Source organism: Paroedura picta, chromosome 5 (genome assembly GCF_049243985.1).
Source record: "Paroedura picta isolate Pp20150507F chromosome 5, Ppicta_v3.0, whole genome shotgun sequence".
NCBI classification, from domain to species: Eukaryota; Metazoa; Chordata; class Lepidosauria; order Squamata; family Gekkonidae; genus Paroedura; species Paroedura picta.
Genome location: NC_135373.1, coordinates 107,046,733 through 107,072,274, shown reverse-complemented (window position 1 = coordinate 107,072,274; position 25,542 = coordinate 107,046,733). Strand labels below are relative to the sequence as shown.

At 44.2% G+C, this 25,542-nt stretch overlaps 1 protein-coding gene across 1 annotated transcript in view; it reads right to left on the bottom strand.

Moving 5' to 3' along the window:
- Window positions 1–25,542, bottom strand: part of PAH (phenylalanine hydroxylase) — a 44,841-nt gene that overhangs the window by 508 nt on the left and 18,791 nt on the right. The window contains exons 4-13 of the mRNA XM_077339752.1: window positions 22,871–22,959; window positions 19,591–19,658; window positions 13,550–13,746; window positions 13,171–13,306; window positions 12,315–12,384; window positions 11,570–11,626; window positions 11,260–11,355; window positions 5,696–5,829; window positions 4,357–4,472; window positions 11–2,946 (exon numbers count right to left, since the gene is read on the bottom strand). Coding sequence (XP_077195867.1) covers window positions 2,906–2,946; window positions 4,357–4,472; window positions 5,696–5,829; window positions 11,260–11,355; window positions 11,570–11,626; window positions 12,315–12,384; window positions 13,171–13,306; window positions 13,550–13,746; window positions 19,591–19,658; window positions 22,871–22,959 — 1,004 coding nt within the window. The 3' untranslated portion in view covers window positions 11–2,905. The remainder of the gene's footprint in view (window positions 1–10; window positions 2,947–4,356; window positions 4,473–5,695; window positions 5,830–11,259; window positions 11,356–11,569; window positions 11,627–12,314; window positions 12,385–13,170; window positions 13,307–13,549; window positions 13,747–19,590; window positions 19,659–22,870; window positions 22,960–25,542) is intronic.

Below are 25,542 nucleotides of genomic sequence, written 5' to 3'. Positions count from 1 at the left end.
CTACCCCTGCCTTAAAGCCTAACAAAGCTGTTGAAAATGCCACAAGTTTGTTGCGTTTTTGCTCAGGAGAGAACAGATCATCCAGCAACTGGTACAGCAAGAGTCATCATTACTGGTCCTGGTAGAGTTCTGTTGGCACAGGAGGTTCTGCCTTCCACAGAAATTTTCACGGTTTTGGGAGCCATTTTGTGGGATCATTGCCCATTTCTAGTACCATTTATTCCAATACCAAACTTCCTCCAAACAGTTCAGAGTGACCAACATGGTCCCTTTCCCCCCCCCCATTTTATCCTCAAAATAGCCTTGTGTATTACATGTATTATGTGTGGTATAAGCCATGTTATACAATCAATGCAAAAATACAATATGAAATGCACCAGAGAATAGCAACATTGTGTGCTAGAGAGGGCAGTAGCTATGGAAAGACCTGGAAACTTCACTACATAAATTAGAAAATTGCATGCTGAAGGTGAATCACTAAAAATCAAGAAATTTAAGAGGTTAATTAAATTATATCAATGAGAATGTGTATAGCAGATGAAAGTACATCTTCAGGAAAATCTCCAGTTTCTCATCTGATGCTGAAGGGATGCAGAAGGGAAGATTTTTTTTGGGGGGGGGAGAGGGTCAGAATACCCTTGGTAATCTTTGAATGAATGAGAACATAACCATAAGAATCTATTTTCTTCAGTCATCCTTATCCATTGTTCCTCTATATATTTGTGAAACAGCCTGGGGGGTGGGGGGGTGGAATGTGTCTGGCTGTCTAAGTTGGAATAGGGCCAATCAGGGTTGCTGGCTGCACCCTGATTGGCCCTGCCCCTACAGCTCCTGCCCTCCCTCCCTGGATGCTAGCCACGTTCCTCTCAGACGTGCCAGAGACAAAGAGAGACAGACAGAGCCCTGCCAGACCGAACACGAGCCCTCATTCCCTCCTATTGCTCCTGCTGTGAGGGAGGCAGAGACAGATACAGAGAGAGCTGCCCCAAGCTGCACACCAGCCCTGCTTCCCTCCTACAGAACAACCCCTTGATTACCTGTTATGCCTCCTGCTGCCAGACACACCAATGCAGCAAGTGGAGGAGAGAGACACGCAGAGAGAGATCTGCACCTCCTGGTGTCCCCTAGTGTCCCCTGGGTCCTAGCTCCTATTTCAATCCTGCTTGTAATTGGCTTTCTTGCTAGTACAGAGATAAAGTGATTTGGTTGCCTTGAAACAGGACATTTGATCAAATATGAAATATTTCAAGGAACTTGATATTCCTTTCCTTCAAAGTCTTGCATCTGGACTACCAAACCTATAATAAATTCTTTTCTGAAGAAGACTGAGTTCCTTGTACATCACCTGTGGCATATGCTAAGAAGTCAGGAATTGTCATGTTTATGGCAATGATTTTCTTACACTTGTATTATTGGTAATCATGTATCAGACTGCAAAGCTTTATTTGTCTACAGACTTTTAGTATACTATGTGTCTTTTTATAATTAATTGCAAAGAAAGATTATAGTAAAAATACATGAAGTATTAACTGCATAAATTATAATGATCGGTGTCCTAGTTTTTTCCTAAATGTCTGATATTTGTTTCAAAACATCATTTTGCTACTGAACTCTCAGACCATTTCCACATGAGGAATATGTTCCTGTACAGCTTTTGAATACTGGCAGCTTTGAGAGCCCCCTCTACCTGCCGTCACCTGCATCCCGAGGCTGTCCAATAGCTGGGTTGAGATTTGGCCATTTTTAACTCACAACATTCCTCACCTTTTCTGCAGTCTCACCTTGTCTGATGCCATTTCATGCTCCTTACCCTTGCATGTGCTGCTGGAAATGGTGGAAGAGAGCCATGTGCCTTATATGTGAATCTCTTCCACCTGTCAATCAATCCAGGCAGCCAATTCCCATCCTCCATATTCTATCATGGGAATTTCAGCATGCCTTTCCCGGGGCCTGGGGGGGTTCGGGCTTGAGGTAGAGGGTCTTCCCTGACTCTCCTCCAAATTTCAGAATGATTGGTCCAAGGGGTCCACATCTAGGGGCTCCCGAAGAGGGTGCCCCATCCCTCCATTATATGCTATGGGACAGACTCTCCTTTGGATATAATGGTGGGATGGTGGCACTCTCTTTGGGAGCCCCTAGAAGTGGACCCCTTGAACCAATCATTCTGAAATTTGGAGGGACATCAGGGAAGAGCCTCCTGGAGCTACCCTGAATGTTTAGAGGCTCTACCTCAATCCCCATCCCCCCTGGTCTCAGGGAAAGGTGGGAATACTGAAATTCCCATTATAGTTTATGACACCATAGACTTTCATGGGCTCCGAAATCCAGGTGGCCCGATTGGGCCCCTAGTGATTCGAGTCCTTTGATGGGGGGGGGGAGGAATCATTCCTGATTGGTTGGGGAGAAAACTTTAAAGAGGCATGCTTTGTGTTTAAATTGTGGGGGAATTTTTTTTTTTTTTTTGCTTTGCCTGCATGAATGAACGCATATTCAATGCTCCAGGCAGTTTGCTTAAAAAAACATCCCGGGGAGAAGGTAAAGGGAGGTGGATGAGAGGGCTGGACATTGGAGGTGGAGATAGCGATTCTTCGCCTCTGCACATTTCTTTAGTGTGTGGTCTGCTGGTTGCTCTCCTCTAGCTTGTACTTTTTAGTTGGGGGAATCCAATTTATGCAATTCCCCAGCTAGCACTTTAAAATGGAGGATGTAGCTACAGGTTTGGTGCTTAGATTCTGAATGTTGGCGGTGTCATGCAAAACACCAAAAATGTAGGTAAGCATTTTACTACATTTAATGGGTGAGGAATGGCCCTGAGATTTACCATCCTGCATTTGCATTTTACCCCTCAGTGTGGAAATGGTCTTAGAGCCACTGGAAGTGTTGTTAGAGATTGACAGCATCTTCATTATATCTTCTGGAGAGCATTGCAGAGAAGTCCCATTTCATCTACAAAGAAATAAAAAATGTCAGTCTCCCTATGGCCTCCTGTCCTTCCCCTGGGATACGTAAAGCCCCCCCCCCATACCAAGCACTCAAGCACTGTTCCCACTATCTTCACAAGATTAGGTAGGCTGGGGTCAAAGAAAAGGTTATGAAGGTATTAGAAGCCTGGTCTTCCTAGCAGGACTCCAGTACTCCATCTGTTACACCACCCTGGCTTCCATTTCTTTTTAAGCCTGTCTTTAATTAACAAAAAGAGGCAAACTGCACAGCTGCCCTGCCATGGGTGCCACCCAAGAAATCTTAAACTATATCATCCATGGCGGCTCCGTATCTTGCAAGGAATGAGATCAGCTTCCATAGCTGCGATATTCTTCTCGAGATATATTCAGAGGGGAGGAATCTGAGCAGGTGATCTTATTTCAGAGGACAAATCTGCAAGGCAGTTGGTCCACACCATAATTTGGGCCAGTGAAACAAGTGCTGCATTTGGAGGGCAGTCATAATAGATGGCAGTGGGCATGCAACACTAAATATTCCATTTCTCCAGGGCTACCCGATCCATTGGTGCTGCCAGCGAGGTATGGGGGAGGCTTTCCAGGAGTGATATGACATGCTGACACCAAGGCCGGATTTACATGAAAAGAGGCCCTAGGCTATTCCACTCATGTGGCCCTTTCACCTCCCATTTTTAAGTTTGTAAATTACAATATGTTAAATGAAACATGTTGTGATTGGTGTAATAGTGTAATTTTAATTTTGCTAACAATTTGAATATAGGCTCCTCTTGATCTTGAGGCCCTAGGCTAAAGCCTAGTTAGCCTATAGGAAAATCCGGCCCTGGCTGACACCACCCGGAAGTGACGTCAGCATGTCAGAGATGTCAGGTGGGTGACATTCTGGCTTTGGGGTAAAACTCTATGGTAGAGATTGCTTCTAACCATAAAGTTTTGCCCTCGATGGCCCCAATGTGCCCATATCAGTTCTGGGTAATGTCTGCATGTCATGTTAAAATGCAGTGTTCTTCTGGGGGGCAGTTACGGGGGGGGGGAGATGCATCCAGAAGGTGGAGGATCTCCACCCAGTCCAGTGGACTAGTGACCCTACATTTTACAGAGGGGGTTAAGGAGAACATGATCAGGACTGCTATATCTTCTACACATAAAATGAAAAATAAAAACATTCTGCATCCCTTGACAGATTTTAAAGACCCTGGATTTTCTTTAGCTCTGTTGTCAGTTTTGTATCCTGCACCACAGAATTCCCATGATGGCAGAAGCTCCAAAGTGCACAGAAAGCAAAAGAACATTCATTTGACTCCACTGGAATGAATGCAGTGGTTGAACATTAAAGTGCATCTAGATTTGGGCACTGATTTGAAGGATGAATAAAAGACTGGCAAATACAGCTACTTACTGCTGATGGAATCAGCTAAATTCTTCAGCTGCTTTGCATTGTCCAGGACCTCAATCCTCTGGGTATATGGGTTGTAGCGGACTGAGAATGGACGTGGAATCGTGGAAGCGTATTTCCTGAAAGAGAAAGCAGAAACTTCAAAGACATCCAAATGGTTGTTTTTAAGCTATGTTGTCCTTTAAAGATGGCACCTGTCACAAACTGTGTAAAATGTAAAAGACTAACAGCCTAGGAAAATAAATGAGACACTGACTAGACTGCTAAAACAGTCTTGGGATACCTTTGAGACTGGTCTAGAAGGCCTTAAACAGCAATGTTAAGTGGGACTACACAGAATCCAAGTTCATTCAACAGGATTTACTACCAGGCATATTTTTAGGGCTGCGCTGTTAATCTGTGCCTCATCTTTGCATGAATTTTATTTGTTTGGGAAGATCCAATCACACTGAAGAGTGGATCGCTCATCTGGTCATGCAAGTGGCTAACGCAGAATTTTCAGAGGTTCCTCCAGACATGCTCATGGTTCTCCCTTGCATGAACGGATTGCAATACAGCACATGCATTGCAGCTCATGAGTTTCCCAGCCCACATGGGCAGGTGCAGATGTCTCAAGGACCCTGGTGGCCAACAACAACAATGTAGGGTTTCAAGGTACATGAATGCATGAATCCATCTTATGCTGAATCAGAGGTCATTAGTGTGCCATTCATATCACCTACTGTCTGGTCCTTTTAATTGGAGATAACAGGGATTGAATCTGGGACCTTCTCCATGCCAAGTCAAGGCCATTCCACTGAGCTACAGGCCTTGGGGAAAGATCAGAATCCTCCTGACCATTTCAAATGCCATTTCAGATTGCCATAGGTTATAGCAGGATGCCCCATATGGATTCAAGAAGCCATAAATTTTACATCAATATATATATATATTTGTATTTCTATCCAGTTGAATACTGTTTCCTGTATATTACTGTGGAGACACCACATTAAAGCAGAGAGATTTGCAGAGCAATTACACTGCAGTTTAAAAATGGCACCCATGTTCCATAACTGTATTTATTTGTAATAAAATCACCTCCCCATCACAGCCATTGAAGCTTCACAAATAATGAGAACCAAGGGTGAATCTACCCATACTGAGAGCTAGAGTTCCTTCATTGATTTGGGAGGGGAGGTGTATGGGGGGGGGGTTCCAAGACTTTTTTCCACACACATTTTCCCAGGCAGTTCCTTGTATTTAATTTCAGCTTGGATAAACTACTCTGCATCCCTTCCAACAGCATTTACCTGAGAGGACCCCCAGTAATTGAACTAGACCCTAATAGGGAAGGATTGGATACCTTAACTTTTGCTTTGCGTCTTTAAAACTTTCAGCAACGTAGTAAATAGGCTGGAATTCGGTCACGGGATATTTCTGGACTGCTGTCTTCTCCAGGGTGAGAGGCTCGATGTTGGGTTTATCAGACAAACAATACTGAAGGGGGACAGACAAGAGGCTTTGATGAAAAGATGCATTCATCTAGTTCAACAGGGCCCAGAGTGACACGAGGATGGAGTCACATGCCCAGAGGAATGACTTTGATGGCTGTGTGTGCCAAAGGCTGTTTCCACACAAGGATCTCTCCTTGCTAGATTGGAGTGACAAAGCAGAGGCATAAGCTTAGAGCCTAGTCTCCTTTTCCATTTCTGTCCACAGAAGGAAAAAAGAAGATGAAGAGCTGGTTGTTTATACCCTGCTTTTCACTACCCAAAGGAGTTCCTGGGTATGCAAGGAAGGGCCACAAGAGACAAACACCGGCTCATCCCTACAAGATGCCAATGTAATTGACACATATGATTTCAAAAACAACACACCTGCTTTGTGTTGCGAGTTTGCGTTGTTTACTTGGACAGAGGTCCAACCACCAGCAGAGAAGAGATCACTCACCAACACAGCCAAGTTGTTGCAAATTATTTACAGTGATTTATTTACATCCAGCATCCAGCAATACATTCAGCGGAGTTTCAGAATGTCCTGCTTAGCTCTCATTGAAGAAGGCAGACAGAATAACACAATGCACATTTCATATATACAGTTTAACAGCCAATCACAACAGTGCTGACTCACTCAGGTAATTAGCCACAGGTGCAACACCTTATTGCATCATCCTAATGCATTCCTATGGAGACTCAGGCTGACAACTAGAGACAAGCCCTTACATGCCCTTACATGCCTAGACATGCCCCTGGAATCCAATGCATTGACATAGCTTTATAGCAGTGACTGTATGATCAATACTTGACTGCCATATACTGACACACCTCCTCAGGCATGTATTGATCATTCCTGGATGTGTCACTTTCCCCTTCAGCCACCATGCGCAAGGCTTTGCACAGTTGGATAAATCTATCCACACTTAGCGCCTTTGTAAAGATATCTGCTACATTGTTTTCTGATTTGCAATGTTCCAATGTTACTAAGTTCTTCTTTACAGCTTCTCTTACATTCTGGTAACGAATGGTTATATGTTTACTGCGGGATTTTATCCCTTTGTCAACAGCCAGCTGGGTTGCTGCCGTACTGTCACAATACACCTTTATTGGCAATGGTGCATTAATGTCAAAATCTATTAAGACTTGATTTAACCATTCAACCTGTAAGCACAATTCACTTAAAGCAGAAAACTCAGCCTCACATGTACTTGTGGCCACATGTGATTGTTTCAATGCTTTCCAAATTATTAGAGCACCAGACACATAAATTGCAATCCCTGATGTGGATTTTCCATTGAGGTCACCCCAACTTGCATCACTAAATGCCCACACCTTTGGATTATTATCCACACTTAGAGATAGCTTAAGGTGCACCGTACCTTTAAGATATCTAAGTATGCGTTTTGCTGCCACCCAGTCTCTCATTGTTGGACAGGAACATCGCTGACACAACAAATGAGTGGCATAGTATATATCTGGCCTACACCAAGTAGCTATATATAGCAAAGATCCCACAAGCGATTGGAAGGTTGTCACATCTTCCAACATCTCACCCTCTGGGTCTTTTAGATAGCTAGTAGTTATTGGAGAATTTACAGCCTTCGCTTCCAACATGTTAAACTTCTCCAGTAACTTTAGTATTTTCTTCCCTTGGAACATTTCATAGCCACCCTGGCTATCCTGGGATATATCAACACCTAGGTAATGCTCCACATCGCCCAGATGCTTGACCTTAAACAGTTGTTCTGTTGTTTTCACAAACCAATTAACTTGTTGCTCTGTGTTGTACAGAAATGCTAAATCATCCACGAAACACAGCAAATAGCAATTAGACCCAAACAATTGTATTTTATACATGCATACGTCACCTATACATTGTTTGAAACCCACACTGAGTAGTGCCTCATCAAGACATTTTCTCCATAAAAATGCTGATTGATGAAGTCCATACAATGCCTTGTTTATTTTTAAGACCTTGTGTTTGTCTTCCCCTTCAAAACCAGGGATCTGGGTCATAAATAAGTTTTCTGTTACCCTTGCATTCAAGTAAGCAGTAACAAAATCTGCATGATGTATTCTCATTCGATTTTGGCTTGCCTTTAGCAATGCCACTCTTAGCGTTTCTGCCCGTAATGTGCTTGCAAATGTCTGGTCATAGTCTAAGTGTTTACATTGACTAAAACCACGAGCGACCAGACGGGCTTTTCTTAAGATTGTGCCGTCTGCTAACCGTTTGAGCTTGTAAATCCATCTACAAGATATCACCTTTTCCCCTGCTGGCAAACACATAGAAGTAAACACTTCATTTTCAATTAAAGATTTGTACTCAGTCTCCATTGCCTGAACCCAGGCCTCTCTCTCACACTTGTCCAGAGACATGACTGCTTCATAATTCTCTGGTTCAGCATAGACGTTATTGATATAACCGTACCTCTGAGGTGGTTTTCCTTTTGTGGTACGCTCTGACACCCTAGGAATCACTCTTTCACCTCCTTCTGCTTGAGCAGAATCTTGCCTGTCAGCAGGAGACGAGGGAGTAGCCTCTTGCTTGCTTTCAGTTTGGCCTTCAGAGCCATCTGTTAGTGGGAGAGATACCTTACCAGGGAAATCATTTGCATGAATCCTTGGCCAGCCCTCACTCTCACAAAAACCAGCTGAGCGACTGAAGCTCAAGGAATTATTTTGGTTTAGAAACCGATAGCTTTTCATACTGTTTTGATAACCCAGAAAGGTTAGCTTCTGAGCTCTGTCCTTCCCTTTTCTACGTTTTGTTAGTGGTACATTTACCCAGGCTTTTGTGCCAAACACCCGCAGATGGTCTAGGTCTGGGTTTTTGGAGTATAAAACCCTGTACGGTATATTTTGTATACTACTCGTCCATAGACGGTTTACCACATAGCATGCATTTTTTAATGCTTCAGCCCAATACCCCATGTTTAACCCTGAGTCTTTTATCATTGATAACATCATGGTTTGTAGGACTGCCCCACGTCTTTCAGCCAGCCCGTTTTCTTGTGGGGTTGCCACATTAGCCACCCTATGCTCTATGCCTTTGACCTTAAGCCACTTTGTGAACTCTAATGACATAAATTCGCCTCCCATGTCTGTTTGGAATGCAGCCATTTCCAAACCCAGTTGCTTTTCAACCCTTTTAAGCCAATATTTGGTGGTCTGAAACACCTCGGATTTATGTTTCAATATATACACCCAGCTGAATCTGCTATAGTCATCTGTGTAAATGACCGCGAAACGGTTTTTTGCTAAACTAGGCTGATAAGGGCCGATAACGTCACAGTGCACCAGTTCCAAGGCTCTTACAGTCACTCTAGAGCTCTTTTTGGCTACGGGGAAAGCTTTAGATTTGGTTTGTTTACAGATGTCACAGTCTAAAAACGCATCACACTTTTGCACTTCATCCCTGCCTAACATAGCCAGTGTTTTGTTTATGACATTGAAACTGGCGTGGCCTAGGCGCCTATGAAGAAGGTGGATACATTTCTCATGGGGATTTTTGTTCAGGACCGCTTGTGCTTTAGCAGACTCATTTACAATCCTGTAAACATCATTATGCATCTCTCCTTGCACCAGAGTTTTATCACCCTTGCTTATGGTACACCTGTCCCCAAAGAACTGAACAGTGAAACCCTGCTTAGCCAATGAGGATACACTAAGAAGGTTATTTTCAAGCGAGGGTACATGCATAACGTGATCAAACACACACCCCAGGGCAGAAAATTCTACACTACCCTGGCAGCTGACTATAGAACTGCTGCCGTCCGCTAAGTTTACATGTTTGAGAGTGGAAGGCTGTACAGACTTCAAGAGCTTTTTGTCTGCACAGAAATGCTGGCTGGCTCCTGAATCTAGTAACCAAATCCCAGCAACACCACCACCCCCAGTTACCACCAAAGATGCTCCCTGCCTCTTCAAACAATCCTTACCCTTAGCCTTTTTGCTATTGTTTGGGCAATTCGCTTTTAAATGTTCCTTAGAGCCACAACCATAACAACGTCGGACCTTGTAAACACATTGTTCCTGGCTCTGCCGTTGTTTTCTCCCAGAGCTAAACTCTGGAACGCTGTCGCAGCCACTGATTCTCTGCTGCTCGCTTTTAACACCTCCGGCGCCAGGGGAAACCGTTCTTAACTCGTCCTGCCGTGCCTGTTCCTCGAGCAAACGACCCGTCACATAAACAAGAGTCAGCTTGTCTGCGTCGAGACTTTCCAAGGAAGTGATAAGCACGTTGTAATCATCGCTTAACGAGGAGAGAAGAATGTAAACTTTATCCTCATCTGGGAGCGTCTTGCCTTGTTTCTCTAGCTGCTGAAAACAGGCTGTCAATGTGTTGATGTGATTTCTCACCGACTCTCCCTTAGATAACCGGAGACGGTACATCCTCCTTGTTGTTGCTATCTTGGACCCTGCCGTTCTCCTCACATATACCGACTGCAAGCTGTCCCACGCTGCCTTCGCCGTCGTACAGCCAGTCACGAATATCAGCTGGTCATCTGCAACACTCAAAACGATATTCGCCAGGGCTTTCCGGTCCTTGTTGACGTCTTCTGGTGTGGGGGCTGCTGGAGGAGCTGACACACACTCCCACAGAGCCTCTCGTGTGAGATAGTGCTCCATCCGGAGTGCCCACACACTATAGTTTGTTGAGGTGAGCTTATCCACCAGCTGAGCATTCACCACGCATGCCATGCTGTCGTCTAGCCAAGACGCCTGGACTCCCTCTTTGCTCACCTCCTCGGCCTTTTCCTGAGAGCCGCTGCTGCTTGCCTGGTCCGCTGTGCTATCCTCAGACTCACTGGACTTCCCTGCGTTCTGCACGTCCTCCAAGTCACTCTCGGTAGCCACAGACCTTCATCCAACCCCAGGCAACTGAGTTCTCTTTCTCTTCCAGCCTCAGTGGTGGTGCCTCCGGCCGCTAGCGCAGCGTGCTGGGCCCATAACCCTGTTGCGAGTTTGCGTTGTTTACTTGGACAGAGGTCCAACCACCAGCAGAGAAGAGATCACTCACCAACACAGCCAAGTTGTTGCAAATTATTTACAGTGATTTATTTACATCCAGCATCCAGCAATACATTCAGCGGAGTTTCAGAATGTCCTGCTTAGCTCTCATTGAAGAAGGCAGACAGAATAACACAATGCACATTTCATATATACAGTTTAACAGCCAATCACAACAGTGCTGACTCACTCAGGTAATTAGCCACAGGTGCAACACCTTATTGCATCATCCTAATGCATTCCTATGGAGACTCAGGCTGACAACTAGAGACAAGCCCTTACATGCCCTTACATGCCTAGACATGCCCCTGGAATCCAATGCATTGACATAGCTTTATAGCAGTGACTGTATGATCAATACTTGACTGCCATATACTGACACTTTGCAGAATTAAGTATAACAACAATTGATCCCTACCTGTAGTTCACCAAACGATGATAGTAGCCCAGCCCCATAGGCCTTTATGTCACTGCCTTCTTTACACAGTCCAAATTCCACTGTAAACCAGTAAACCTGGTGAAAGATAAAGTACAAACGTTAGCTGTATCTGTGCATAAAGTCCTAGTAGTCTTATGCTGAGCGAGAAATACATATGATGAAGAAGAAGAAGAGAAATCGTCCATCTGCCAGGGTTATTGATGTACCCTACAAGCTTCCCTAAGAGTTACACCCTTAAGTCCATCAATCTGGGGCCATATTGAAAACACCAATAAAAACCCAAAGATACCGTAGCAAGTTTCTCGATGAATTCATCTGGTGCTCCCAGAGAAGCCAACCCAATTTCCTGTTTGAAAAAACAAACAATCAGATACCATTCAGTTTCCTTTCAAAAGTTCATGTTTACTTTGGCCCTAGCACTAAAATGAATTCCAGGGGAACAGGCCAACCAAATTTCCTTCTCACTAATTTTTTGTTTGTTTTTACAAATATTTACATTTATCTTGTAGTGTATTATTTTGCCCAACATTTCTGAGTATCTATGATATTAAATGTGATTTTTTGGGGGGGAAACCTGTCAAATACATATTTAAGATTTGAAAATGTAAAAGAAATATTTAAGACATAAATTAAAAGATTTAGATTATAACATTCTGAAATATAACTGCATTTTGGCTTCATTACTGATCCTGCGTTGAGCAGGGGGTTGGACTAGATGGCCTGCATGGCCCCTTCCAACTCTATGGTTCTATGATTCTATGATTCTATGTATCTTCTTGACACTATTTGTAAAGGTGGTTGTGAACAGACAGTAGAGTTTAACTTGATCAGCTTATTTGTCTGGTGTAAGATAACATTCCAACATAAATTCATTTCATAAGAAGTCACTGGGTGCATTGAAAATAAGTTACATCTCCAAAAGTATTTTTTTATAATATCTGGAGATTTTAGATCTTATTTAGCCATCTGTAGTTACTCTTTGTCTTATTTTATAAGTGATCTTCCGATATTATTTGTCATAATTATTTACTTACTTGGGAAAACTGAGCAAAACTGGGATCAGCAAACAAAGGGACATGTCCTAGGAGCTCATGGCAAATGTCTCTGTAAGACAAGGAGTATAAATGATTTTTTTTTGCGTGAAAAACATTCTTTTTTAAAGGTAAGTGCATATATTATAAGAGATAGAATAAAATAAATAAGATCTAGACTGCCTATTGAATATTTATACTGCCCACCCTTCTGGCTCCATATATTAAACTCTTATTCTAGAAAGAGAAGGGGAAATCTAAAACCAAACCAAAACTGTATTTCCTATGGGACCTAAGGGAGAACAAAAAGAAGAACTATTTAAAAAGTAGTAACGATTATATAGTAGTAGAAGAAGAAGAAGAGTTGGGCTTTATACCCTGCTTTTCACTGCCCTATGGAGTCTCAAAGTGGTTTACAATTGTCTTCCCTTCCTCTCCCCATAATTGCCTTCCCTTCTCCTCCCCACCCCATAAGGAAGATGAGGTTAAGAGTGCTTGGTCAGAACAGAACTATCAGGACTGTGATGAGCCCAAGGTCACCTAGCTGGCTGCATGTGGAGGAGCAAGGAATCAAACCCGGCTCACCAGATTAGAAGCTGCCATTCTTAACCACTACACCACGCCAACAGGGATAGTCCTATTATTAAATCTCACTATGAACCACAAATTGCAAGATGTCGCAATATGCCACCACATTATAAATTAATCTATTATTACATTTTCCCACCACGGAAGGTACCATTTTGATTTTCTCCCCCAGACACCAAAGTGTCTGGGGCTCTCTATACTGACCATGTACAATTTTCTGAATATCTGGCAGCAATTCATCTATATATCCCTTCCAAGACAAAATACTTACGGTTCTGGGGTGTACATTGGTCTTGATGAATGGCGAATATATTGAGTAGAATGAAATACTCTAAAAGCCAAGCCAGCCAAAAAATCCCGAGATGATAGGAGTCCAGCCACAGGACGTAAGCGAAATCCAGTGCAGCCTTTTAATACAAGAAGAATCTATTTTATAATCTCATTAAAATAATGTCCTAATTGATTTATGCTTTACTATTGATTCTTTGTCTATTTAATCTTTGTCTATACTAATTTTTCTACAACTTCAGATACAGAATAATTATGGTATGTTTGTCAGTTAGTCAGTCAGTCAGTCAGTAACCTTTTATTGGCATAAAATATGCTTGTTAATAATAGCAGACATTTCCCCTACCTGCACTATTACTTACTTTTCAAGAAATTTGAGACATCTTCCAGCTGGGGAATGTTATCTTCTTGGTACCCACAGTATTTCTCCAAGAGAGGGAAGACATGGTTGTGTTCGTAGCAAGCATGGGTGGGATAGAGAGTCTTTAGCTCCCTGAAGACTGTACCCCATGTTTTCTTCTCTTCCTCTGAGTAAGTCACCCTGGGGATGGGCTGTCCACTAGAAAAGAAAGGGATTTGCAGAATGTTGAGATATTCTAAGAACATTTTATGATGGGGGCAGATATTTCTGAATGGCCGCTTCCTGTTGACCAGAAGATATTTCTGAGGTCTTCTGAAACACTTTATGATAAAACAACATAGAGAAAAAACTGGTGGTTTGTCATGTGTGTTGGGGAATAAGCAAGTGCATGCCATGAAGTTCATCAAGAAACATAAAGCCAAGGATAACTGGGCTATCTTTGACATTGAACAAAGTAAAGGGGTTACAGTTCACTGAGAGCAACAGTTTAGGAGGAGAACTCATCTCCCTCGCCCCCTCAATATAACTGACTGGTTGTTGCTTGTCCTAAGGGGAAATGTGTTACAAATAATGTAGTCAACATCCTGTTGGGGCCTGGAGTTTTATTGGAATTGTAACCAGGCCTGATGTAAGGATTTGTGGGGCCCATCGCACCAGAGCCAGAGTGGGTCCCTTGTTAGTTGCTGTTGTTAGGTTCTATCAAGTCATTTTTGACATTTGGTGACTTTGAACAAAGACCTGCCATTGAGTGCTGCCTGCAGTAAATTCTTAACGTTTTTATAAGGTCGATCCACTTCCATCTTTAAGACAAGGAACCCTACCCACACTAACTTGGCAGTGGAGCCTGGGGACAGTGGGGTTTGAGGAGGGGAAGGACCTCACCAGGCTATAATGCCATAGAGTCCAGACTCCAAAGCGGCCATTTTTCTCCTGGGGAACTGACTGCCATCACCTGGAGATCAATTGTAACAGCAGATCTCCAGATACCACCTGGAAACTGGCAACCTTTTAAAAAGTGAACCTGCCCTGCATGATACCCCAGAGGACCCTGTCACAGGACAAGGGGTTAGATTAGATAACCCCTTAGATCTCTGTGGGCCCCAGAAGTCTGCATCCCTGTGATTCAGCGATGTTAATGGCTCAGCAGGAATGGCCAGCTTGCCTCTATTTAAATACAGTTATAGCACGGTCACTCTGGCTCGACTTTGGGCCAGAAGGGAGTCCTTTGACCTGTTCTGCTTTATTGCCATGACATTAAAACGGAGGGAGGCCGATTCTTCGGGGAAATAATAAGAAATGGACAAGCGACACCCCCTCAGTTTTTCCAAATCAAAGAGCCTTTTCCAGCAATTTAATAGGGTTTGTGACACTGCTGGGATAATACGAGGGATTTCCAAGGCGGCAGGCTCTTTGTCGAAATACGAGTGATACCCCACCATTCCCCACCCCCTAGTTTTAGCCGCAGCCTAGTAATGGTGCAATTTTCTGTCTCTCGGCACCAGTCCTCCTTGATCTGTGGAGCTTTAAACATGATTTTGAATGAGAGGAGGGGGTGAACTGGGACAGCTTTGGTTTCTATAGCATTGACCTTTTCTAATTAATCCTTAGGCCACCTTCATGGGCCTGGAGAAAAGAGCAGGGGCTTAAGGCCCTGTCAGACACCAATTTGAAGGCAGCTGAGATCAATAGACCAGTGCTCAGGGTGGCAGGTGAGGAGAGAGAGAGAGGAAAAGAGGAAGCCAAGGGAGGAGAGGGTTCCTTTAAAAGACAGCTGATTAAAAAAAATTGATCTCTTAGGGCGCTCTCTAAAATTGCCCATCCTTTTCTGAAGAATGATTTTGATGAAGCTCATACATTTCATTTCCAAAACAAGAGTAGTTTGCTAAGCTCTTGCTTCTCCAAAGCTTAGGTTAGTAAGAGTAGAATATACAATTCTATATCTATATTGAATTAGTTCTGCAAGGATTGAGAGCAAGGCCATAAATCAAGTCCTTCTTGCCTTCCTTTCACTGGCAAGGCAGACGGCGGTTGGAAAAAATAGGAAATCCCAGTTCAGACTGGAGAAAGTTAAAATCACGAGACCTCCTTTCTGCACATTGATGATGATGGCGATGACGTTTGCCATTCAGTCATGTCTGACTCTTGGTGATCCTATGACTCAGCTTTCTCCACGTCTTCTGATCTTGCACTGCTTCTATTAGTTGTACAATGCTCCGTTCAGTGTCCATTTTGATCGTTTCTCACCACCGTGCTCTTTGTCAGCCTGGTTTCCTTTTACCACTGACCAGTCCTAGCATCATTGCTTTCTCCATTGAGTAGGATCACATGATATGAAGAAGAAGAAGAGTGGGGTCTTATATGCTGCTTTTCTCTGCCTGAGGGAGTCCCAAAGCGGCTTACATTCACCTTCCCTTTCCTCTCCCCACAACAGACACCCTGTGAGGTGGGTGAGGCTGAGAGAGCCCTGATATTACTGCTCGGTCAGAACAGCTTTATCAGTGTTATGGAGAGCCCAAGGTCACCCAGCTGGCTGCATGTGGAGGAGGAGCAGAGAATCAAACCCCGCTTGCTAGATTAGAAGTCCACACTCTGCCCTCCTAACCACTACACCAAAGTAAATGAGCCGGAGTTTTGGGATTTTGCCTTCCAGAGATATATCAGGCTTTATGTGCAACAGTATTCCCTTGTTTGTGACTTTTGCTGTCTCTGTCACAGCCTTCTCATTTTTATGAACACAAAGGCCTTCTAGATGTGAACACACATATCTCTTCCTCTGGCAACTACCTAGGTTAGAGGTGAGGCATAATTTGCCCTCACCATCATGTAGGGTCAACTTCAGTCAACTGAGAACAAACCCTAGGAGAGGGGCCAACTGGTCCCAGCAGCATCTCTGTGAGTAAGGTCCTCAGATTGGTTGTGGGAGAGAGTCAACTTCTCATTTGGAAAGGCTTCATGGGAAAGCATCCCATAGCTGTGAGATAACCATAGAACAAGCAGCCATGGAGGCCACGATGCTGCCTGTCAAGGATGTTATTCTCTCCTCCGACTGAAACATGACAAGGATGGTGGCCTCTACAGAATTAGATAACCAAACGGGAGATTTCGTTATCTGTTGACAGTTCCAATAACTCTACCAAGCAGATTTGGATCGTCAAACCAAACGGCATATAAAATCCATGTGAGATTCAAATGCTCCTTTCATTATCCCCCTTCCCATCTCAAGCAAACCAATGGCAAAACAACCCATGGGAAAAAAGAAATCACTCAGTGCAACTGGACCAGAAAGGACACACACAAGAGCATTAGATCAAGACCAGACATGACGAATCATTTCAATATTGTTTACAGATCCTGCTTTCATGTAAATTATTCACACACACCCCTTCCCCTCTCCTGTCTAATGTGAAGCATACGAGGCGCTACTTTACTTGGCGCTCGGGATTTTGTAGTCCCCTATGGTACCGCGGCGCAATTAAACAACAAAGCATTGTGGGCACTGCAGAGAGGCCCTCATCTGAATGCAATTTATTTCTCTTAAGCTGCAATTTTAGGATAAAGGCCGTCCAAGGAGGATTTGAGCACACTGCGGAAAGAAAGACGCCAAAGGGAAACTAAATGCTTTGGGAGAAGAATCTGTAAAAGGGGCTCTTACACAAGGCCATGTCAGACTTGTTTGTGTCCTGCATCCACAGGCCTTCTTCCCTCTTACTAGGTAGGCTTGCCAAACTCCAGGTGGGGCCTGGGGATCTCCCAGAATTATAGCTGCACTCCAGATAGAATCATAGACTTGGAAAGGATCTCCAGGGTCATGGAGTCCGACCCCTGCAGAACTTTCACAGCTACCTGCCCACCCACAGTGACTCCATACCTAGATGGTGCCCCCCCTAAAAAAAACAATCCCTGGTCAGTCTGGCCTGGAAGGAATTTGCTTCCCGGTAACAAAGTGGCAATTGGCATTACCCTGGGCATGCAAGAAAGGGCTACAAGAGCAAAGCATTAACACAGTCCCTTCTACTTATTCACAGAATAAGTATTTCTGTCAGATGGCTATCTAGCCTCTGCTTAAAAACTCCCAAACAAGGAGAACCCACCATCTCCCAAGGAAGCCTGGTCTATAGAGGAATTGCTCTATGACAGAGATGAGCCCCCCACCCCCCCAACCAGGATAAAATGGCTGCTTTGGAGGGTGGACAAATTAATCCCCACAGAGGACCCTCCTGTCCCCAAATGCCACTCTCCCCAGGCTCTACCTCCAAATTTCATGGAATTTACCAAACTGAAGCTGGCAGCCTCACTTGCAGCTTCATTTCTGGCCTCAACACTTCAAGTCAGCCTTGTCCTCTGCAGGAAGACTCCATCGCAGGTATCCCCTTTTGACTGGCCTGAAGCAGGGGTAGTCAACCTGTGGTCCTTCAGATGTCCATGGATTACAATTCCCAGGAGCCCCTCCCAGCATTTGCTGGCAGGGGCTCATGGGAATTGTAGTCCATGAACATCTGGAGGGTCACAGGTCAACTACCCCTGGTCTAAAGGATGGGGCTGGGCAAGAACCTGCTGGAGGACTTGCAGGAAAGGGCACAAGACCTTCCCTCACTATTTTAGTACACTACTCTAAGTGCTTCTTCCTTGATATCATCTCTACAGAAATTTCCCACCCTGGAGTGGACAATCTTACCTTCAGGTGATCTGGAGTGTCAAGCTTCATTATTTTTACCTTGTCCTCCCCTTTGTGGCCTATTGGTTGGCCACATCCTGTTAGGCTTGGCATCCACTCTGATGCCTCTGGGTTTTGATGGTTCATTGGATAATCTCTTGATATGGGGTGCTGATGGAAAGTTCTGTTGTTATATGAGAATGTATAGGGTTTTTAATGTGTTTTTGGGAGGGGGAGCTGGCTTTAACCCCATGTTAGGAGAAGAAGTAGCTAAGAATATTTTAAATAGCAAAACAAACAAATTTGGGATCTAAGAGCAGGCAAACGAAGTTTATGTATGAAGAGTATTTGTATATAGACTCTGTTCATGGTTTCAGCAGAATGTTTGGAAATCAGAAAGGGGGGGTTGTGAGTGCAACTTCTCTGCAAGTGAATTCAATAAATGCAATGTGTGTCTTCTAAGCTGGGCTGAGAGTCTACTGAATACTAGTCAAACAGAAGTATGTTCATTAGGTAGTTGAGGTTCTTATGCTCTGCTCCCCAGTCATGCGTCTATATTGCTGATACCCAATGGAGCAAATATCCAACTGCTTTCAAGAAGGGTGCCAGCTCCTGCTTGGGAAGCACCTGGAGATTTTTTTGGGGGGGGGGGGCAGAGCCTAAGGAAACTCGGGTTTGGGGAGGGGAGGGATTTCAGTGGGGTATAAGGCCATAGAGTCTACCTCCCAAAACAGCCATTTTCCCCAGATGAACAGATCTAGTTCCTTGAAATCATTTATAATAGCTGGAACTCTCCAGGCACCACCTGGTGGTAGCAACCCTATCTTTCATTGACCTTATTGGCATAAGAGGCACATTGGAAGATCCCAGGAAGTATCAGTGTTGAGTCTGCAAGAACACAAATTCAGATATAGCTGCTGCTTTCATAGAAGGATGATTCACTTGCAACCTCCCACCATTTTGTGATTGGTCTTAGTATTCTATGTAGAGTTACTACTCCCCAGGTGATGGCTGGAGATCTGCCGCTATTACAACTGATCTCTGCGTAGAAGAAATCAGCTGACCCTGGAAGCTGACACTCTATGATACCCCATTGAAGTCCCTCCCCTCCCAATACTCTGCCCTCCTCAGTCTCCACCCCTCCAAAATCTCAAGTTACTTCCCAACCCAGAGCTGGCAACCCTATTTCTACGGCAGCCATTTTGTGGGAGTGTCCATCCACCCCCATTCCCAAAGTTCCAATTGTGTCCACAGTCTCAATATGTTTGGGGACCACCTGGTCTACATTATCCCAGTAATGAATCCCCTGGCAGCAACAGCTCCATAGTGCAGAAAATGCTGGGTTTGAAATACCTTTCATTCCCTGTTCATTATTTTTGCATACTCACTGTCTATAGTTGTAGGCTATATCTGCAAATTCCTTTCTTCTGGCCCGGTAGACTGGATCTTTGAAACCCTGGAAACATATTAGAAAATGCATTGCTTTGGACAAACAGGACAAACCAAGAGGAAAATATTCCAAGAAGTCTTCAAGCTTCTCTCTCAGGCCTGCCCCTTCAGGACTTAATGGGAACAGGCAAGACTTACAACAAGGCTCAATTGCTTCTAGAGGCAACCCATATGCCATTGCGAAAGCACTGCTATGTCTTTTAGAGGGGCATTTAGGCTGCTTTGTGTACCACAGAAGAACCAGAGATGTAGGGGCCCCTAACAGAGGGAGCCATTGTGGTGTATTGGTTAAGAGCGGCAGCTTCTAATCTGGAAAGCTGGGTTTGATTCCCCACTTTTCCACATGCTGCTGTCTGGGTGACCCTGGGCTCCTCACAGCCCTATTCTGACCCAGCAGTCCTATCAGAGCCCTCTCAGCCTCACCCACCTCACAAGGTGTCTATTGTGGGGAAAGGAAGGGAAGGCAGTTGTAAGCTACTTTGAGACTCCTTCAGGAAGTGAAAAGCGGGGTATAAAAGCCAACTCTTCTTCTAAGATATAATCACAAGTGGCTTTCAACGTGGTTCTGCCATTCTAAACCCACTGCTATTTTCCACAGCCTAAATGTCAGGGAGCTGGCATCTTGAAAATGGCATAGAAGGAACAGGAGTTCCCCCCTCATCACGTCTAACTGAGACCTAAGTAAAGATAATTGTTTGTTTGGAGGGATACTCTGCTTTAGGATTCTAGTCCTTATGGCTGAAAGAATACTTCACTTCCAAGCAAAAGATACCAGCATGCCCCAAAGTGTCAGAAGCTTGGGGAGGGGGGATGTACTGTTTCTGAGAGAAAAATATAAGTGATCCGGGGTCTGATACTCTGTACATGAGAAGACAGTCCAGTTGGAGGTTAAGGTCAAAGCGGGCTTCATCTAGGCCCAATTAGTAGAGGAGCTGGGGAAGAAGGAGAATTGGTTTTTATACCCTGCTTTTCCCTTTCCAAAGGAGTCACAAAGATGTTTACAATTGTCTTCCCTTCCTCTCACTGCAACAAACACCGTGTGAGATAGGTGGGACTGAGGGAGTTCTAATGTTTCCAAAGCAGGCCCTGGTCAAGGTAAGCACTTTCAGTGTTCAGTAAGTGTCATGTAGGAACCAACCTTCATCTAAAGTAAGCTGCAAGATCACCCAGCTGGCTGCATGTGGAGAGCGGGGAATCAAACCCGGCTTGCCAGATTAAAAGCCACAGCTCCTAACCACTACACCAAGCCTTGGCTATGGCTATGTAGCCCATATTTTCCATGAAATAGGATTGCCAATTCTGGTGTAGGAAATTCCCAGAAATTTGGGGGTGATGCCCGTGAAGGGGGAAATTTGGGGAAAGATTTCATGTCAATTCTATGGATCCCTAATTGCACTCCCCCCATTAAAAAAAAACAGAGGAAAAGGATCATTATGTAATTAGTACAAGGAGTTGGATCTAAGCTGCATCTTCCATTTTCATGTATTGAGGGGTTGTGTTTTGGAGAGGGGTTTCTGCTTTCAAGCTCAGCCACTTGACAGAAACATCCAGAGGCTGCTTTGATTTTCGTCTAGAGCTGTTGGGTCTCCCGTACCCTTTCCTTTCTTCCAGGGCGCTGACAAATAATCGCACAGGAAACATGGTGCCTTTGAGATTAAACTGAAGCTACCGAAGGGCTAATCACTGCCTCAATTAGTGTAATAGCAGCAAATTTGTGCCACACCGCATGGGATTTATTGACAAGCTCCCAGCGCTGGTTAAATTAATAGCCATAATTACTGGCGGTAGCGAATCTTCTGATGTAAAAATAAAATGCTAATTTGATGAGGGGATGTGTTGCTGTCAGTCCCTGAGTACCCATGGGGCCAACGTACTCATTTGTACAAAAGCTTTCCCTGCCCGATAACTGCCTCCATAAGTCAACAGATCTAAGTAAAGAGATCTTTTAAGGGTCTCAAAAGACTTTTGCTTCATTAACTGTGCTTCCTTGAGTCTGTGACATTTCAGATTGCGAGAGGGGAATGAAATTAACATCCCCATGTTATCTCCTGTAACTTTATAGTTCCCATTTCTGATGTTCAGGCTGTGGTGGTGGAAAGAGCTGTCCAGTCTCAGATGACTTACAGTGACCTCACAGGGCTTTCAAGACAAGAGATGTTCAGAGGTGGCTTGCCATGCCTGCTCTGTATGGTGACCCTGGACTTCCTTGGTGGTCGCCCATCCAAATACTAACCAGAGCTGACCCTGCTTAGCTTCTGAGATCTGATGAGATTGGGATAGAGGAAAAGTTGGTATTTATACCCCACTTCTCAAAGTGGCTTACAGCCCCCTTCCCTTTGTCTTCCCCAAAAAGACACTCTGTGAGGGAGGTGAGGCTAAGAGATCTTCTGACAGGGCTGCTCTGTGAGAGCAGCACTATCAGGAATAGGACTGGCCAAGGTCACCCAGCTGGCTCCGTGTGGAGGAGCAGGGAATCAAATAGACCTTGCCAAATTAGAAGCCACCACTCCTAACCACTACACCAAACTCAAGCTCTGTGGCTCATATCCTCCATGAAATAGGGTTGATAAATCTGGTGTGGGAAATTCCCAGAAATTTGCAGGTCATGCCTGTGAAGGGGAAATTTTGGGGAAAGATTTAATCTAGATTCTATGGTATACCATACAGTCTACCCTCTGAAGGTGCCATTTCCCCAGGGGAATTGGTCTCTGAAGTCAGGAGATAAATGGTTATTTTAGAACTCCACTCCTCCCCTGTGGTTGGCAGCCCAGTCATGGAGCATGGGGCCATTTTGAAGGTTCTGGGTGACAGAACCTTTATCTCCAGGTGATAAATTTTCAGATTGTTCTCTGTGTCAGTTTGGTGTAGTGGTTAGGAGTGCAGACTTCTAATCTGGCATGCTGGGTTCGATTCTGCACTTCCCCACATGCAACCAGCTGGGTGACCTTGGGCTCGGCACAGCGCTGATAAAGCTGTTCTGACCGAGCAGTGATATCAGGGCTCTCTCAGCCTCACCCACCTCACAGGGCGTCTGTTGTGGGGAGAGGAAAGGGAAGGCGAATGGAAGCCGCTTTGAGCCTCCTTTGGGTACAGAAAAGCGGCATATAAGAACCTACTCTTCTTCTTCAATGAGGACCAGAAATGTAAGATATACTTGTTAGGAAGTTCCAAATAATTACAAAAAGTATTGTTGTTAATCTGTTGTTATGTTTTCCTTACTGGGTGATCAGCATCCAGCTCTGCTCCGTAGCTGAGAATCTGGTTGGCAAATCTGTCCAGTTCTTGAATAGTCCTTGGGAACCATGGCACTAGGGAGCAGAAAAGAAGGGGAATGATCAAGCTTCTTGCCTCAATTTAATTTTGACATTTCCTGGTAGGAATGATGATTGTTGTGATGATCACGACCACATCTAGAGGCACAAGATCAAATTTTACACCTTCTGATGAAAATGCAGAGGCTTGTGCACTGACACAGGAGTTTCATGTGCACTCTCCCAAGTCACCTGCATCACCAGAGTACTTTTTAAGTCTTAAAAAATCCTAACAATTTCTATTATACTATAAAAATGTAATATTATAATGATAGGCATGATATACTAGTTCTGCTGAATTCCCGGCTTCTATTTTTTAAAATGAAACTAGTTCTTTTCGTTGTAGAATTAGAAGGAGAAATGGATACAACAAAAATGGATGGAAACTTGCATTAAAAAAAAAACAAAAGGAGGGAACTCAGGGGAATCAGCATATAACAGCAACAGAGATTTACCTAGAAAATGTTTCTGCTACCTCTCCAAAGTGGCTTAAAATAATAAAAATACAACATCATTAAAAGCTGCTAATTAAAACATTGCACTGAAAACCCAGCTATTTGCGCTATAACAATTTAGCAATATATTTTTAAAATGGGGGGGGGGGAAGCTATTCAGTAGTGTGAAGAGGTGAAACGATGGCTCAGGAGGAGGCAAAATGAAAGGGAAATTACACAGTTGTGAGCAGGATCTTAAGAAATGCTCACTTTCCTTCCCACCATCCACATGGTGTAACCATTCTTAGATTGCAATCCTTAGATTGCAAATAAAAGATTGTTGGAAGATTTGAAGTGAAGCAGAGGGCAAATGTCCATGATTAGGGGATGATGTTGTGTGAATGTCCCTCCCCCATGAAAAACAATCCAGTTTGGATGCCAGACTGGATTAAAACCTGCACATGGAAACAACCTCAGCCTCCATGGCAGGTAATAATAATATGCAACAGCAGCCTTTCAATACGTGAACAAATTACTTTACTTTTGTTTATTTGAGAAAAGTTTTCATGCACGGGTTATATGCGTCATATGCACTTCTTCTGCACATACCAACAGTGCAGGGAGCCTCTGGCAACTTCATTCATATGGCACGGGGTTAAAAAGCCATGGGACTTCCATCAAGCCCCATTTCCCTTGAAATCTATCACAGTTTGTCACTAGAGGGCAGCAGCAGCAAACCATTACACATCTGACTCTCGGTTGAAGTGTGTGGAGTCTGCGGACACACGCTCTCTGATGTTTTTGTGTTTAGGCATGTGTGTGTCATGTTCTAATCCCTTCCAGCATCACCTCTGAAAGAAAGGGTGTATTCTCAGGGTTGAAGCGGTGGCCCAAAGGATTCTTTCCACACAGAGATTCACTAATGCCACGTCCTATCGAGATGAATGGAAGATTTGGAACTTGCCATACGCAGTTATTAAAATCCCAGTGCTGTGATTTTTACCATGGTAGGAGAATCATGGTTACATTGTTGGGTCAATGCAACCGTTCTGCAAGAGGTTGGACTCGATGTTCATGGAGGTCCCTTCCAACTCTATGATTCAACACCCTTACAGCATGACTGACCTTCATTTCTTTTTTAAATAGTCGTGTGCTTATAGGCAGACTCCTGTATACTGATATGTTGGTACTGAGTGTTCAGTTCAACCCATTTTTCTGGTATATTTTTGCCACATGAGAGCTACCTATGGGCACATCACTGCTGCAGCCTGGGTTCAAATTGAGCAGTCCCCGGGGCTCAGACTACACTATGGGGCTGTGTGGTGCTCATGGGTGTCCAGGCACCTGCCAACAACCTTCCTTGTGTCTGCTAAGTGTTTTTTTTTAATGGGCATGGCCCATTCTGAATTAGAATCAGAATTTGTTCTCTTGTGGTCCAGGACCAGTCATAAAAGAGCATAAGGTACAACTTCTGACCAACAGGTTCTTCTGATTGGCTACTGATGTTTGGACGTGTGGATTTTGTGTTGATTTGGCAGCTGTTGCCACCACAGCACAAAACTTTTGACTGTGAAGGTAAACTTTGGGACCCATTTTGTAGCTGTCTTTGTTTCTTACTGCAGTTGTTACATGGCAGCAATTTTATGGTGGGGCCCATTTTATGGTGTGGCAGAATTCCACAGATCCCACAAACTCAAAATGAATTGGGTATCGCTGATCTAGGGTTATCGGCTGACCTGGAGGAAAATGTCCTGCCTGTAGAATAGATGGTTTGTGGGATATTATTAATCCAGGGAATGCTGTTTACCTTCATGCCATGAGAAGCGTCACCTGCCCATTTGCACACATTAAGGCTCTGTTAAAGGGCCTTGGAATTTTTTTCCAGGCCAGTTGACAATCCAAGCTCAATTTTGCAGCCTCTGGAGAGCTGCAGCTGGATACAGAGCTGGACATGGATCTGATCCAGCTCAATTAACCGTAATGGTCCCAAGGCAACTTCCGCTTGCACTATTTTCCCTTGACCAGACCCGGCAGCCATGGCTTTAAGGACAAACCTCAGCAAGCCACCCTAGCCAGCCCTCTTACCAGCACACAATCTAATTACCCCTTTGCTTGAGACAGGAGATATTGGGGCCTTCCCTGTGCT